General features: G+C 33.2%; 2 protein-coding genes across 2 annotated transcripts; both read left to right on the top strand.

Moving 5' to 3' along the window:
- Positions 1-246: 246 nt before the first annotated feature.
- LOC143066864 (uncharacterized) lies at positions 247-10,366 on the top strand. The gene is made up of 5 exons (XM_076239675.1): positions 247-651; positions 3,586-3,815; positions 6,856-7,150; positions 9,154-10,259; positions 10,298-10,366. Exons 1-5 carry the CDS (start codon positions 435-437, stop codon positions 10,364-10,366), a joined length of 1,917 nt encoding a protein of 638 aa, XP_076095790.1. The 5' UTR covers positions 247-434.
- A 3-nt stretch (positions 10,367-10,369) lies between these two features.
- Positions 10,370-11,843, top strand: LOC143066865 (uncharacterized). The gene has a single exon (XM_076239676.1). It carries the CDS (start codon positions 10,488-10,490, stop codon positions 11,841-11,843), a length of 1,356 nt encoding a protein of 451 aa, XP_076095791.1. The 5' UTR covers positions 10,370-10,487.
- The last annotated feature ends 3,738 nt before the right edge of the window (positions 11,844-15,581 follow it).

Here is a 15,581-nt window from a genome sequence, read left to right on the forward strand (position 1 = left end):
TGCTTTATAATGTTAGAATGAGTAAAATATACCTGAACAATCAATTGTTATTCATAGTGCCCTGAAATAATAATTTTCGTTCATGAAGTCTTTTATTGGGTTTTGAAAAATTACTTACTTTGTTATACATGTTACATGTGCAAAATACACTAAAATATCAGTATGTACAGGAATTATACCAGAAAGCATCCAATTGACCAGTTCATGCAGACATTAAAATTAATGTATAACTTATTTTTCAGTAAATACATGGTAAATAATAGATTTCCAAGTGGTTTTCTTCATCAGAGGGGCAACAACCAAGATTAAATCCAACTTGAATGTCATGAATTATTGTCATATAGTGAATAACTATGATTTGACAACTAGAATAAATATATTTTGCTTGAGAGAATTCTGTCTAAAATTAGTAAAGGAATAAAGAAGTCTTAACTATGGCAACTCTTTCTGTAGAGGAAGAAAACTATGTTCGAATGAGTTTATTATTAACTGGAATTTCTCCTCGTGCAGCAAGAACTTTCTTTGATAGTGAATTTGCTCCAGCATGTTTAGAAGCAACAATAAAAAAGGAGTTAAACAAATTGCTTGACTTAAAAAAGAAGCATAGAATCAACCAATCACAGTGGAACCTTCTGTGTCCTAGATTTCCCGGTGAGTACAGAAATTTTTATTTTATAATACAATGTTTCCCTTTCCTAGATTCCCAAAAAGTATACACAAAACTGTGCTTTACATGATGTTTATATTTATTGTTCATAGCCAAACCTTCTGTTCCAAAATATTTGTTATTGCAGATAATTTAAATATCCTTTTTCTAGTATCAGTTTTTATATACGCCCAATTTCAGAACGCATTTTGGTATATCGTTGTCTTTCCATGTCAGTCTGTACATGTATGTCTTTCCTTTCATCCGTCCCTTCTTACATCCCGAAATTGGTTTGAGTACTCTAACTTCAGTTAGCCTGAAATTTATACAAAATGCTTATTAGCTCATGTTTTATTTGATCTGGCATCCCTTTTATAGTTCTTGATTTATGCCCCTTTATCCTCTCTAACCTTAGTTTGCCTCAACCAAATGCTATTAAAATTATGCACAAAGATTAGAACAACAAAATACAGATCAAGATTGAATTTTGGTGGCATAACTCTTACTATTTATTTAGAGTTATTGCTGAATTTTGAGTTTCTGACTTTAGTTTGTCTCAGCAAAATGACAGACAATTTTGACACAATGCTTATAACTTAAAAACACAAAGCATGTTTGAATTTTGGTGGTGTCACTTTTACATTTCAAGAGTTAACGTTATGTTTAAGTTGACGAAAAGATATATGAGTAAACTAAATAGAAGTATTTTGGAAAAAGTTTTATTCTGGAGTGATGATTTTTACATTCCACATAGGGCAAAATTTTACAAAATCGTACAGATTTCAACCAAATAAATGCATCTATGGAAACAAAGTGTGCAGGGGTTGACAAAGTTAATATTTGTGCAAGATATGTAAAATGCCATAACAAAGATTATGCGAAAAGTTTTTCTTAGTCGACGCCTGCTCTCTATATGTTTCCTATCCGATGCAAGAAAGTAATGGTAATTAATCCATTTTCATTGAATTTTCGTCTATAAAATTCTAAATTAGTGCTATTAATGTGACGTCATGAACAAAGTCAAGTTTGTGAAATTTCAACAACCAAAAATTTGATATTGTCATCGTACAAGCTATGATTTATTTTTGCATTGGTAAATTAATCCTGATTTTGAATTTTTGCCAGAAATTGGGGCCATTTTAGGACTTTATCCAACATACTCCTTTTGCTGTATCTCAAACCTTTTCAAATGAAAGTATGTTTAAAATGAAGATATAGTTTTTTATGACCCCCCCCCCCTGCTGAATTTTTTATTTCCGTTTTCTAACTTGCATGTAAGTTAGTCTCAACCACATCTAATGAACTTATACACAATGCTTATAACCACAAAATACATATCAAGTTTGAATTTTGGTGGTGTCACTATTACAATTCTAGAGGTATGATTTGATGATTTTTTTCATTTCTGTTCTCTAACTTAAGTTAGCCTCAACCAAATGTTATGAAACTTATACACAATGCCTATAACCACAAAATACAGATCTAGTTCGAGTGTCACTTTTATTGTTCAAGAATTATGCTCTTTATAGATGGAAAAAAATTCTGGATTTTCGTTTCTATTCTCATGGTTCTCTAAACTTAACCTTTCCTTAACCAAATTTTTTGAAACTTAAACATAATACTTATTTCCCCAAAATTCAGATCAAATTCAAATTTTGGTAGAGTCACTTTACCATTCTTCGGTTATGTCCCTTTATAACTTATATAACTTATAACATATATGATATGCAAGCAAGGGCATCAGTTTTCTTTTGTGGACACATTCCCCATTCATTTCACAATTGTCTGTAATAACATTATTTATAGCTAGAACCTATAAATCTCCCTCCCCCTCCTTAAGTCACACTTACATGTAGCTGAATATGATACGAAAAGTGAAACAAAAATTGTGTTAGCTTATCAATTGCAAGCATCATGAAACCATGTTGCCATAATAAGTAATAAAAGTTCTATGATAAAAAAAAATGGCAAAGAATTCAAAAGAAATAGTAGCAGCTTTGTTCATATTCTTGTTCCTGGCTTTTACAAAGGGTAAACATGTTTGTGAGCATGGTGAGCCCAGTTACCCGCCTCTGACTAGTGGCCAAGTGAGTTTTACACATCACTTGGCTTCCGTCGTTGTCGTCGTTAACTTTTACAAAAATCTTCTCCTCTGAAACTACTGGGCCAAATTTAAATAAATTTGTCCACAGTCATCATTGGGGTATGTAGTTTTAAAAATGTGTCTGGTGACCCGACCAACCAACCAAGATGGCCGTTAGGGCTAAAAATAGAACATAGGGGTAAAATGTAGGTTTTTGCTTGTATCTCTGAAACCAAAGACATTTAGAGCAAATCTGACTGGGTAACATTTTACCGTTTTTGGTTATTATCTTGAATACTTTGATAGATCATTGTAGATAGAGATAAACTGTACACAGCAATAATTTTCAGCAATGTAAGATTTACAAATAAGTCAGCATGACCAAAATGGTCAGTTGACCCCTTAAGGAGTTATTGCCCTTTATTATCAATTTTTAACAATTTTTCGTAAATTTTGTAAATTTTTACACAACATTTTTCGCTGTAACTACTGGGCTAAGTTCATTATAGATAAAGATAATTGTAAACAGCAATAATTTCAGTAAAGTAAGATCTACAAACACATCACCATCATAGAAACAAAATTTTGTGATAAATTCATTTGTGTCTTTTGTTCAATATGCACATAGACCAAGGTGAGCGGTACAGGCTCTTTAGAGCCTCTAGTTTTGCAAAACTGCTAAATTTATGTTCCTTTAAATCACTTATTTACAACTGTAATCAATAAACATGATGGACTCACTATACAATTTGTAGGTAAAAATATTTCCAAGTATTGATTTGGCTAAAAATGTATTAATAAACAAACTTGCTATTGGATTTTACTTTTATATTCTTTATTATATAATGTATTCTAGATTTACCAGATTCTAAAACATTTGACGTAACTTTGATGATACTGTTACTGAGGAATTTGACTCCAATCACCCCTCCTCTTTGTGGATTTGACCATTTACCTTCTGTAATAGAAACCACACCAGCTGCAGACTTAGCAAGGATCAAACACTACAGGAATCACTTGGCTCATCTGGATGATGGCAAACTAGACACAGGGTTTTTCAATACTGCATGGAATGATATAACTTGTGTAGGTATCTATATAGTTATCAAAGGTACCAGGATTATAATTTAGTACGCCAGACGCGCGTTTCGTCTACATAAGACTCATCAGTGACGCTCATATCAAAATATTTATAAAGCCAAACAAGTACAAAGCTGAAGAGCATTGAGGATCCAAAATTCCAAAATCAATGTTCATTTAACTAATTGTAGGTCACCTGTCAGTAGATATTTGAAACCAAATTACAAGAACTACCGTAATTTGCCTTCCACACACTTATGAAATTCATTTTATAGAAATTATATGATTTTGATTTTTGTGGCACCTGCCAGTGACGCTCATATCAAAATATTTATAAAGCCAAACAACTACTAAGTTGAAGAGCATTGAGGATCCAAAATTCCAAAAAGCTGTGCCAATTACGGCTAAGGTAATCTATGCCTGGGATAAGAAAATAACAAATATGTAACATATATAAACAAATGACTACCACTGAATTACAGGCTCCTGACTTGGGACAGGCACATACATAGAGAATGTGATGGGGTGTAACATGATAGCAAGTTCCCCACCCTCGACCTAACCTGGGACAGTGGTATACCAGTACAACATAAGAACTATCTATAAAAACCTAGATAAGTCAATGTGACAAAAAAAAAACATTTGACTTATCTGATATCAATATGAAGATGTGGTATGATTGCAAATGACACAACTCTCCACTAAAGACCAAATGACACAGAAATTAACAGCTACAGGTCACCGTTCGGTCTTCAACAATGAACAAATCCCCTACCAAATGTTCAGCTATAATAGATCTCAAAATCACAAATGTAAAACAATTCAAAAGAAAAAAAATATGTATCACAGCAACAAATGACAACCACTGAATAACAGGGTCCTGACTTGGGACAGGCACATACATACAGAAAGTGGTGGGGCTAAACGTTATGTTAGCCAGATCCCAATCCTCCCTATAACCCTAGACAGTTTTGAATTTTTAGCTCATCTGACCTGAAAGGTCAAGTGAACTTTTCTCATCATTTGTCGTGCGGCGTCCGGCGTCCGTAAACTTAAAAAAAAAAATCTTCTCCTCTAAAACTACTCAGCCAAATATAACCAAACTTGGCCACAATCATCATTGGGGTATCTTGTTTATAAACTGTGTCCAGTGAACCGACCAACCAACCAAGATGGCCACCATGGCTAAAAATAGAACATAGGGATAAAATGCAGTTTTTGGCTTATAACTCAAAAACCAAATTAAGACCAAATCTGACGCGATAAAATTGTTTATCAGGTCATGTCTATCTGCCCATACATTTTCATATGAATCGGACATTCCGTTGTTAGGTTGCTGCCCCTGAATTGGTAAGTTTAAGGAAATTTTGCAGTTTTTGGTTATTATCTTGAATATTATCATAGATAGAGATAAACTGTAAACAGCAATACTGTTCAACAAAGTAAGATCTACAAATAAGTCATCATGACCAAAATTGTCAGTTGACCCCTTTAGGAGTTATTGCCCTTTATAGTCAATTTTAAACCATTTTTCTTAAATTTATGTATTCTTTTAAAAAATCTTCTTCTCTGAAACTGCCAGGCCAAATTTAACCAAACTAAGCAACAATCATAAATGGGGTATCTAGTTTAAAAAAAAATGTGTGGCTTGACCTTGCCAACCAACCAAGATGGCCGCCATTGCTAAAAATAGAACAGAGGGGGTAAAATGTAGATTTTGGCTTATAGCTCTGAAACCAAAGCATTAAGAGCAAATCGGACAGGGGCTAAATTGTTTATCAGGTCAAGATCTATCTGCTCTGAAATTTTCAGACAAACAGACAAACCGTTGGTGGGTTACTGCCCCAGAATTAGTAATTTTAAGGAAATTTTGCAGTTTTTGGTTATTATCTTGAATATTATTATAGATAGAGATAAACTGTAAAACAGCAATAATGTTCAGCAAAGTAAGATCTACAAATTACGAGTTATTGCCCTTTATAGTCAATTTTTAACCATTTTTCTAAAATTTATGTATTCTTTTAAAAAATCTTCTCTGAAACTGCCAGGCCAAATTTAACCAAACTTAGCCACAGTCATCAATGGGGTATTTAGTTTACAAAAATGTGTGGCTTGACCTTGCCAACCAACCAAGATGGCCGCCATGGCTAAAAATAGAACAGAGGGGGTAAATGTAGATTTTGGCTTATAGCTCTGAAACCAAAGCATTAAGAGCAAATCGGACAGGGGCTAAATTGTTTATCAGGTCAAGATCTATCTGCTCTGAAATTTTCAGACAAACAGACAAACCGTTGTTATAGATAGAGATAAACTGTAAAACAGCAATAATGTTCAGCAAATTAAGATCTACAAATAAGTCAAACCTTACCAAAATTGTCAATTGACCCCTTTAGGAGTTATCGCCCATGATATTCATTTTTTAACAATTTTCATAATTTTTTGTAAATTTTTATTAAATATTTTTTACTGTAATTACTGGGCCAAGTTCATTATAGATAGAGATAATTGTAGCAACAAGAATGTTCAGTAAAGTTAGATCTACAAACACATCACGATCACCAAAACACAATTTTGTCATGAATTTATCTGTCTCTATTGTTTAATATGCACATAGAACAAGGTGAGCGACACAGGCTCTTGAGAGCCTCTAGTAATATTGGTGGTGTCACTTTCAATGTTTTGCTGGATTGCTCACTTTTTCATTCTAACTGATCTTGAGTTATGCATATTAAGAACTAAAATCTTTTGTCAGCACTTTTACTGTTGTATTCACTGACTTAACACTTCATTTCCATGCTCAAAAGTTTCAATTAGATATTAGAATTTGACCTTGACCTCATATTCACCATGGACTTTTAATCAATAGACACTAAGTCTCTATCATTTACCTTTTGCATTTATGTTTAAGATATGCCATATATTACTGGTTTGTTATTATTTCGGAGTAATGCAAGAATTATGCAGACCCATTTTTGAACCTACAAGTTTTGATAATCAGTTTTATTGTAGTCATTTACAGTAACACGTATCATCCTTTATTTTGCAGGCTGTTGATAGATTGGGTGGGCAGCAAATGAAGCAGGAGTGTGATCATCTGAAAACCAAACCATTAGATCAAACTAACCAAGAAATAATGATGGACATCAAACATTCCAATAATGAAATCCGGGAACTAAAAGAATCATTTAAAAGTTTGATAATATCGCATGAATTACTGCAAAAACACCATGCTGAAGTGAAGAAATCCCATGAGATATTACAGGATGACCATAGGAAAGTAACACAAGAAATGGAAACAATAAAAACTTCACAGAAGGATACTGTACCATGGAATATAAGAGGTAAACAGTCTGAAGGGACTTGGGGTACATCTTCTCAATATATTTTGTGGGATTTTTGATTGGTAAGATGTAGTAACCTTTTGATTTTTAAATTAATCATAATGTCAAATCAGGCAGTTCAGTTTATATTGCGTCAGCTTTTTGAGACTGTTTATACCTTTATAATAGGCTATGGATTTTTTTGAGAAAAAAAAGTGTGTTTCCAGTTTTTGGAGAAAAAAGTAATTTGTTTTTTTTTTCACCCTCAGCTGCCACTATATGTAGTGCTTAAATTAAAAGAAAAAATTGTTTTCGACTTTTTGCCAAAAAGTAGATTGTTTTTCGCCAGAGGCAGAAACAAATTTTTGTCTGGGACATGTTTTAATGTATTGATAACAACACAAATGAAGTACTGAATAATACAATATTCAAATATCTTAATCGTGTCAGTTAATCAACAGCCTTTTAGAAAAAGTTGATTCAAATGGCTAACAAAAACACAAAAGACACAATGTACAGATCTGAGAGTACTTGCAGTTACTTAATGCTAGTGCAAAACCAATAACATCTTATACAAAACAAATGTTTCTAAGACAAATATATGTTGGATTTTGGGCCCTGTTATCAAATTGTTGCACATTGCCATTATTTGACTATAATAGGTAAATATCCTACTTCAAATATTTTAATTCTTCGACCATATTCATTCTGTGTCAGAAACTTATATATATATGCTGCATCAAATATACTCACTATCCTAATTCAGAGCTGTATCTAGCTTGAATGTTGTGTCCATACTTGCCCCAACTGTTCAGGATTCCACTTCTGTGGTCGTATCAAGCTGTGCCATGAGAAGCATTTATTTAAACCTATTACAAATATATTGTCACTGTTCAGTCTATGGGAAAACTGATGCATACTAAATGCATATTACAGAAATTCCAAGAAGAAATTTGAAAAGAAATAAAAACTAATTAACAACAATATATTCCAAGAATAAAAATGAGATTTGTGAGTTTCAAAAAAGTGCACCATTGATAATGACAGATATGTTAAACCCTTAAAAGTGTAAACAAACACATGACTTATATTGATCATGTATTTTACAGAGGTGATTGATTATAAAAAAAAGAAGATGTGGTATGATTGCCAATGAGACAACTATCCACAAAAGACCAAAATGACACAGACATTAACAACTATAGGTCACCGTACGGCCTTCAACAATGAGCAAAGCCCGTACCGCATAGTCAGCTATAATAGGCCCTGATAAGACAATGTAAAACAATTCAAACGAGAAAACTAACGGTCTTACTTATGTAAAAAAATGAACGAAAAACAAATATGTAACACATAAACAAACGACAACCACTGAATTACAGGCTCCTGACTTCGGACAGGCACATACATAAATAATGTGGCGGGGTTAAACATGTTAGCGGGATCCCAACCCTCCCTCTAACCTAAGACAGTGGTATAACAGTACAACATACGAACGAACTATAAAAATCAGTTGAAAAAGGCTTAACTCATCAGATGGACAAAAATACAAGTAGACGTGGCCGGGTACTTATACATCCCGACACAAAATGTCGTAATGAACAGATCTGAGAGTACTCGCAGTTATATGACAGCTAGTTCAAAGCCGCTAACAACTAATAAAATAAATCATACATCTAAGATTAAACAATCAATCCGTACACATCCAACATCCAATGGATTTAGTGTAAAGACGTCATAAACAGCCAGAGAAAAACATGACCTTGTGCAATGCCAGGTTACAGGTATCGACAGATTGTAGATTCATGAATACATGTATGTATATGTATATAACATACTATACTAGTAATATTTAGTTAGCTTTTAATTAACTGATAACAAAGTCAATATTTATATCAATAAAAACAATATTCCATGATCTTGTTACAGTGTTGAATAATAATAATAATAATAATAATAATAATAATAATAATAATAATAATAATAATAATAATAATAATAATAATAATCTATTTTTATTTCAGCAAAAAATGAACAATTACTCAAAACCTGGAAGGACAGTGATGATAAGATGTTTGTTAACACAAGAGCTGCAGAGCATATTTTCAAATGTATAAAGGAAAACAGCTGTGTAACTATAACAGCTAATTCTGGTGTAGGGAAGACAGCAACACTCCGACACGTGGCTTTACAAATGGTAGAAGAATATGATGTACTTGTGGTCACAGAGGCAGGTGACATTCTGAGGTTTTACAATCCAAATAAGAAAACATTGTTTGTTGTTGATGATTTATGTGGAAACTTTTCGCTGGACCAGAGTGACATTAAATGTTGGGAACCAATACTAAAAGATATAAGACAAAATCTAGAAAAAAAACAAACAAAAATTCTTGCAGCATGTTGGTTACAAGTGTACCTAAATAAACAATTTGATTCTTTGTCAACTTTTAAGTCATGTGTATGTAACATGTTATCTCAAAACATTTGCTTGTCAAAACCGGAAAAAGAATTAATAGCTAAGTTGTATCTCAATGCAAAAGCCTCTGAGATAAGTGACTTTTATGATATTTATGACTGTTTTCCTCTTTTATGTAAATTGTACCATGATAATCCAGAACTTATTATTACAGATTTCTTTCAAAATCCATTTTCAATTTATGAAGCAGAGATTGATCAGTTTCTAAAGAGAGGGCATCACGCTAAATACTGTGCTTTGGCTTTATGTGTCATGTTTAACAACAAATTAAAGGAAGAAATGTTAACAGAAGAGTTGAATGAACAAACTAGGGCTGTTATAGAGAACACGTGTGAGGCATGCAGATTAGACAGGGGAACATCACGACTTGTATTACAAGATGAACTTGACTCACTTACACATACATTCATAAAGAAAGAAAACAATGTATACAAAATTTTACACGATAAGATATTTAGCTTTCTTGCTAAGATATATGGCAAAAACATAACATATTGCTTGATAACGAATGCAGACAGTGGTTTAATCAAGGAACGATTTTTATTAGAAACAAAAGATAACATGGATCCGTTTATTACTGTAGTACCTGCAAAATATCATCAGATGTACATACAGAGAATGATTGATGAATGGTCAAATGAAAAATTACAAGATGTATTTAATAACATCAATATGAAAATTCCTCAGTTCAGGCAGAAATTCCTCTGCTATTTGAAAACACTAGAGATATCTTACCAAAAACAACTGGCAAATATCTGTGATGATGATGATGATGATGATGATGATGATGATGATGATGATGATGATGATGATGATGATGATGATTATACCTATGAATATACCTATGAAACTTCTTTATTACATTGTTGTTATTTAGGTGATATGTCATTTGTCATGTGGTTGTTAGACAGAGGAGTAGACTGTAATAAATGTGACAAATATAAGGAGTCACCTGTAATAACCGCTTGTCAACATGGTCATACTGAGATAGTAAAAATGTTGTTAGACAGAGGAGCAGACTATAATAAATGTGACAGGTATGGTGAGTCACCTGTAATGAAGGCTTGTAAACATGGTCATATAAAAATAGTAAAGATGTTGTTAGACAGAGGAGCAGACTATAATAAATGTGATGAAGATGACAGATCACCTTTAATGGAGGCTAGTCAACATGGTCATACAAAAATAGAAAAGATGTTGTTAGACAGAGGAGCAGACTATAATAAATGTGACAGGTATGGTGCGTCACCTGTAATGAAGGCTTGTGAAAATGGTCATATAGAAATAGTAAAGATGTTGTTAGACAGAGGAGCAGATTATAATAAATGTGATGAAGATAACAGTTCACCTTTAATGGAGGCTAGTCAACATGGTCATACAGATATAGTTAAGATGTTGTTAGACAGAGGAGCAGACTATAATAAATATGGAAGGTATAGTGAGTCACCTGTAATGAAGGCTTGTGAAAATGGTCATATAGAGATATTAAAGATGTTGTTAGACAGAGGAGCAGACAATAATAAATGTTATGAAGATGACAGTTCACCTTTAATAAAGGCTTGTGAACATGGTCATATAGAAATAATAAAAATTTTGTTAGATAGAGGAGCAGACTATAATAAATGTGGATGGTATGATGAGTCACCTGTAATGAAGGCTTGTGAAAATGGTCATATAGAAATAGTAAAGATGTTGTTAGACAGAGGAGCAGATTATAATAAAGGTGATAATAATGGTCAGTCACCTGTAATGAAGGCTTGTGAACATGGTCATACAGAAATAGTAAAGATGTTGTTAGACAGAGGAGCAGACTATAATAAATATGGAAGGTATGGTGAGTCACCTGTAATGAAGGCTTGTGAAAATGGTCATATAGAAATAGTAAAGATGTTGTTAGACAGAGAAGCTGACTATAATAAATGTGATGAATATAAGGAGTCACCTTTATTGAAGGCTAGTCAACATGGTCATACAGATATAGTTAAGATGTTGTTAGACAGAGGAGCAGACTATAATAAATATGGAAGGTATGGTGAGTCAACTGTAATGAAGGCTTGTAAACATGGTCATATAGAAATAGTAAAGATGTTGTTAGACAGAGGAGCAGACTATAATAAATGTGATATAGATGACAGTTCACCTTTAATGGAGGCTAGTCAACATGGTTATACAGATATAGTTAAGATGTTGTTAGACAGAGGAGCAGACTATAATAAATGTAACATGTATGGTAAATAAAGGCAACAGTAGTATACCGCTGTTCAAAACTCATAAATCCATGGACAAAAAACAAAATCGGGGTAACAAACCAAAACCGAGCGAAACGCATTAAATATAAGAGGAGAACAACGACACAACATCGAAACGCAACACACACAGAAACAGACCAATCATCAGACAAAACACCACGAGAATAACAAATGTAACATGAAAACCAAATACATGAATTTGGGATAGACAAGTACCGTGCCACGTCTTATCTCAATATCTCAAAAATAAGAGAAAACACAAACGACTCAACGTTAAAATGCAACACAAAGAGAAACGAACAATATATAACAATGACCATCTTCCTGACTTGGTACAGGACACTTTTAAAGGGGAATAAAAGTGGTGGGTTGAACCTGGTTTTAAGGCATGCCAAACCTCGCACTTTAATGGCAAAGTTAAATATAACATTGAAATGACAACATAATATTACAGGACTACAATACAAATAAATAGGAGAACATATTAGACACAGAAAAACATGATTAATAGATAACAAAAAGCATCAGGTTTAAAATTCAATACGCCAAAAACGCGCCTTGCCCACACAAGACTCACCAGTGACGCCCAGATATAAAAGATCGAAAGTGAAAAAAGTACAAAGTTGTACAGCACTGAAGATCAAAAGTTGAAAAGGTTTCGCAAAATACGGCATTGTTTTTATGCCCGGGATAAGAACATTCTTATTATATAGAACAATTCATGCTATTGCAAACAGTAAATTTTATCAAATGAATATGAAAGAGATATACACAAAGAAACTAAAGTATTAACTAATTACAGAAAACTAAACCTGAATACATAACGCCTAGATATAAAAGATCGAACGTGAAAAAGGTACAAAGTTGTACAGCACTAAAGATTAAAAGTTGAAAAGGTTTTGACAAATACGGCATTGTTTTTATGCACGGGATAAGAACATCCTTATAATATAGAATACTTAATGCTATTGCAAACAGTAAATGTTAACAAATGAATATGAAAGAGATATACATAATGAAACTGAAATATTAACTAATTACAGAAAACTAAACCCAAGTTTATCACAAAATAGACACACATCCGAATCAGTCCAAGCGTCAACGTAATTAAAAAAATTGTGACGTCACATACGATGGCGAAAAGGCAGAAACGTTATGCCACATTTGAATTTATGAAATTTAGAAACAGCATGACGTCACATATGAAAAACTATCATTCAAAAATGAGATAGAATTAGGATTGATTTAGAACTAAATACTGATAATTCATTTAAACAAAATGCATATTGCAATACTTATGGCGTGTGAAGATGGTTGTATAGAAATAGTAAAGATGTTGTCAGACAGAGGAGCAGACTCTTATAAATGTGATGAAAATGACCGATCACCTTTATTGGAGGCTAGTCAACATGGTCATACAGACATAGTTAAGATGTTGTTAGACAGAGGAGCAGACTATAATAAATGTGACAGGTATAGTGAGTCACCTGTAATAAAGGCTTGTAAACATGGTCATATAGAAATAGTAAAGATGTTGTTCGACAGAAGAGCAGACTATAATAAATGTGATGAAAATGACAGATCACCTTTAATGGAGGCTATTCAACATGGTCATACAAAAATAGTAAAGATGTTGTTAGACAGTGGAGCAGACTATAATAAATATGGAAGGTATGGTAAGTCACCTGTAATGAAAGCTTGTGAAAATGGTCATAAAAAAATAGTAAAGATGTTGTTAGATAGAGGAGCAGACTATAATAAATGTGATGAAGCTGACAGATCACCTTTAATGGTGGCTAGTCAACATGGTCATACAAAAATAGTAATGATGTTGTTAGACAGTGGAGCAGACTATAATAAATGTGGAAGGTATGGTGAGTCACCGGTAATGATGGCTTGTGAAAATGGTCATACAAAAATAGTAAAGATGTTGTTAGACAGAGAAGCAGAATATAATAAATGTGATGAGTATGACAGTTCACCTTTAATAAAGGCTAGTCAACATGGTCATACAGATATAGTTGAGATGTTGTTAGACAGTGGAGCAGACTATAATAAATGTGAGGAAGATGACAGTTCATCTTTAATGAAGGCTAGTCGACATGGTCATATAAAAATAGTAAAGATGTTGTTGGACAGAGGAGCAGACTATAATAAATGTAAATGGAATGGTAAGTCACCTTTAATGAAGGCTTATGAACATGATCATACAGAAATAGTAAAGATGTTGTTAGACAGAGGAGCAGACTGTAATAAATATGGAAGGTATGGTGAGTCACCTGTAATGAAGGCTTGTAAAAAAGGTCATACAGAAATAGTAAAGATGATGTTAGACAGAGGAGCAGACTATAATAAATGTGATGAAGATGACAGTTCACCTTTAATGGAGGCTAGTCAACATGGTTATACAGATATAGTTAAGATGTTGTTAGACAGAGGAGCAGACTATAATAAAAATGATAGGTATGGTAAGTCACCTGTAATGAGGGCTTGTGAAAATGGTTTTATAGAAATAGTAAAGATGTTGTTAGACAGTAGAGCAGACTTTAATAAATATGAAAGGTATGGTAAGTTACATGTAATGAAGGCTTGTGAAAATGGTCATATAGAAATAGTGAAGATGTTGTTAAACAGAGGAGAAGACTATAATAAATGTGATGAAGCTGACAGATCACCTGTATTGAAGGCTTGTGAAAATGGTCATATAGAAATAGTAAAGATGTTGTTAGACAGAGGAGCAGACTATAATAAATGTGACAGGTATGGTGATTCACCTTTAATGAAAGCTTATAATCATGGTCATACAGAAATAGTAAAGATGTTATTAGACAGAGGGGCGGACTATAATACATATGGAAGGTATGGTGAGTCACCTGTAATGAAGGCTTTTGAAAATGGTCACACCGAAATAGTAAAGATGTTATTAGACAGAGGAGCAGACTATAATAAATGTGACAGGTATGGTAATTTACCTGTAATAAAGGCTTGTAAACATGGTCATATAGAAATAGTAAAGATGTTGTTAGACAGAGGAGCAGACTATAACAAATATGGAAGGTATGGTGAGTCACCTTTAATGAAGGCTTGTGAAAATGGTCATGTAGAAATAGTAAAGATGTTGTTAGACAGAGGAGCAGATTATAATAAAGGTGATAATGATGGTCAGTCACCTGTAATGATGGCTTGTGAATATGGCCATACCGAAATACTGAAAATGTTGTTAGACAGAGGAGCAGACTGTAATAAATGTGATGGACAGGGTCAGTCAGCTTCAAAGATTGCCTATGAAAGAGAAAACAAAGCTATAATTGCTATGATTCGTCAACATACCAGTCAGAAAATAGTTTGAAATTGAAGTTTAATAAGAAAAAAATCAAATGCTTTAAAGGCAATAACAATCAAAACCAAGGAGTAAACAAAGACTCACAAAACCAAAGGACATTTACACCAACAGTTATAAATAATAATTAAGAAACAACACGAACTACACTAAAAACCGGGATTGAAATCAGGTGATCCGGAAGGGTAAGCATTTCCTGTACCGTATACGGCACCCGTCGTGTTATTTCTTTATTCAGTTCGGTAATGATGGAAGGTTATTATGACTGAGGAAGAATATCAGATATGATTTCTGACACACTTTTGTCATAATGGCCAATCAGCTCATGATGGCGACCGTAAAATTTCTTGAGTGATGACCTTAATTTTATTGACTCATAGCCCTGAT

Source organism: Mytilus galloprovincialis, chromosome 3 (genome assembly GCF_965363235.1).
Source record: "Mytilus galloprovincialis chromosome 3, xbMytGall1.hap1.1, whole genome shotgun sequence".
In the NCBI taxonomy this organism is placed as follows: Eukaryota; Metazoa; Mollusca; class Bivalvia; order Mytilida; family Mytilidae; genus Mytilus; species Mytilus galloprovincialis.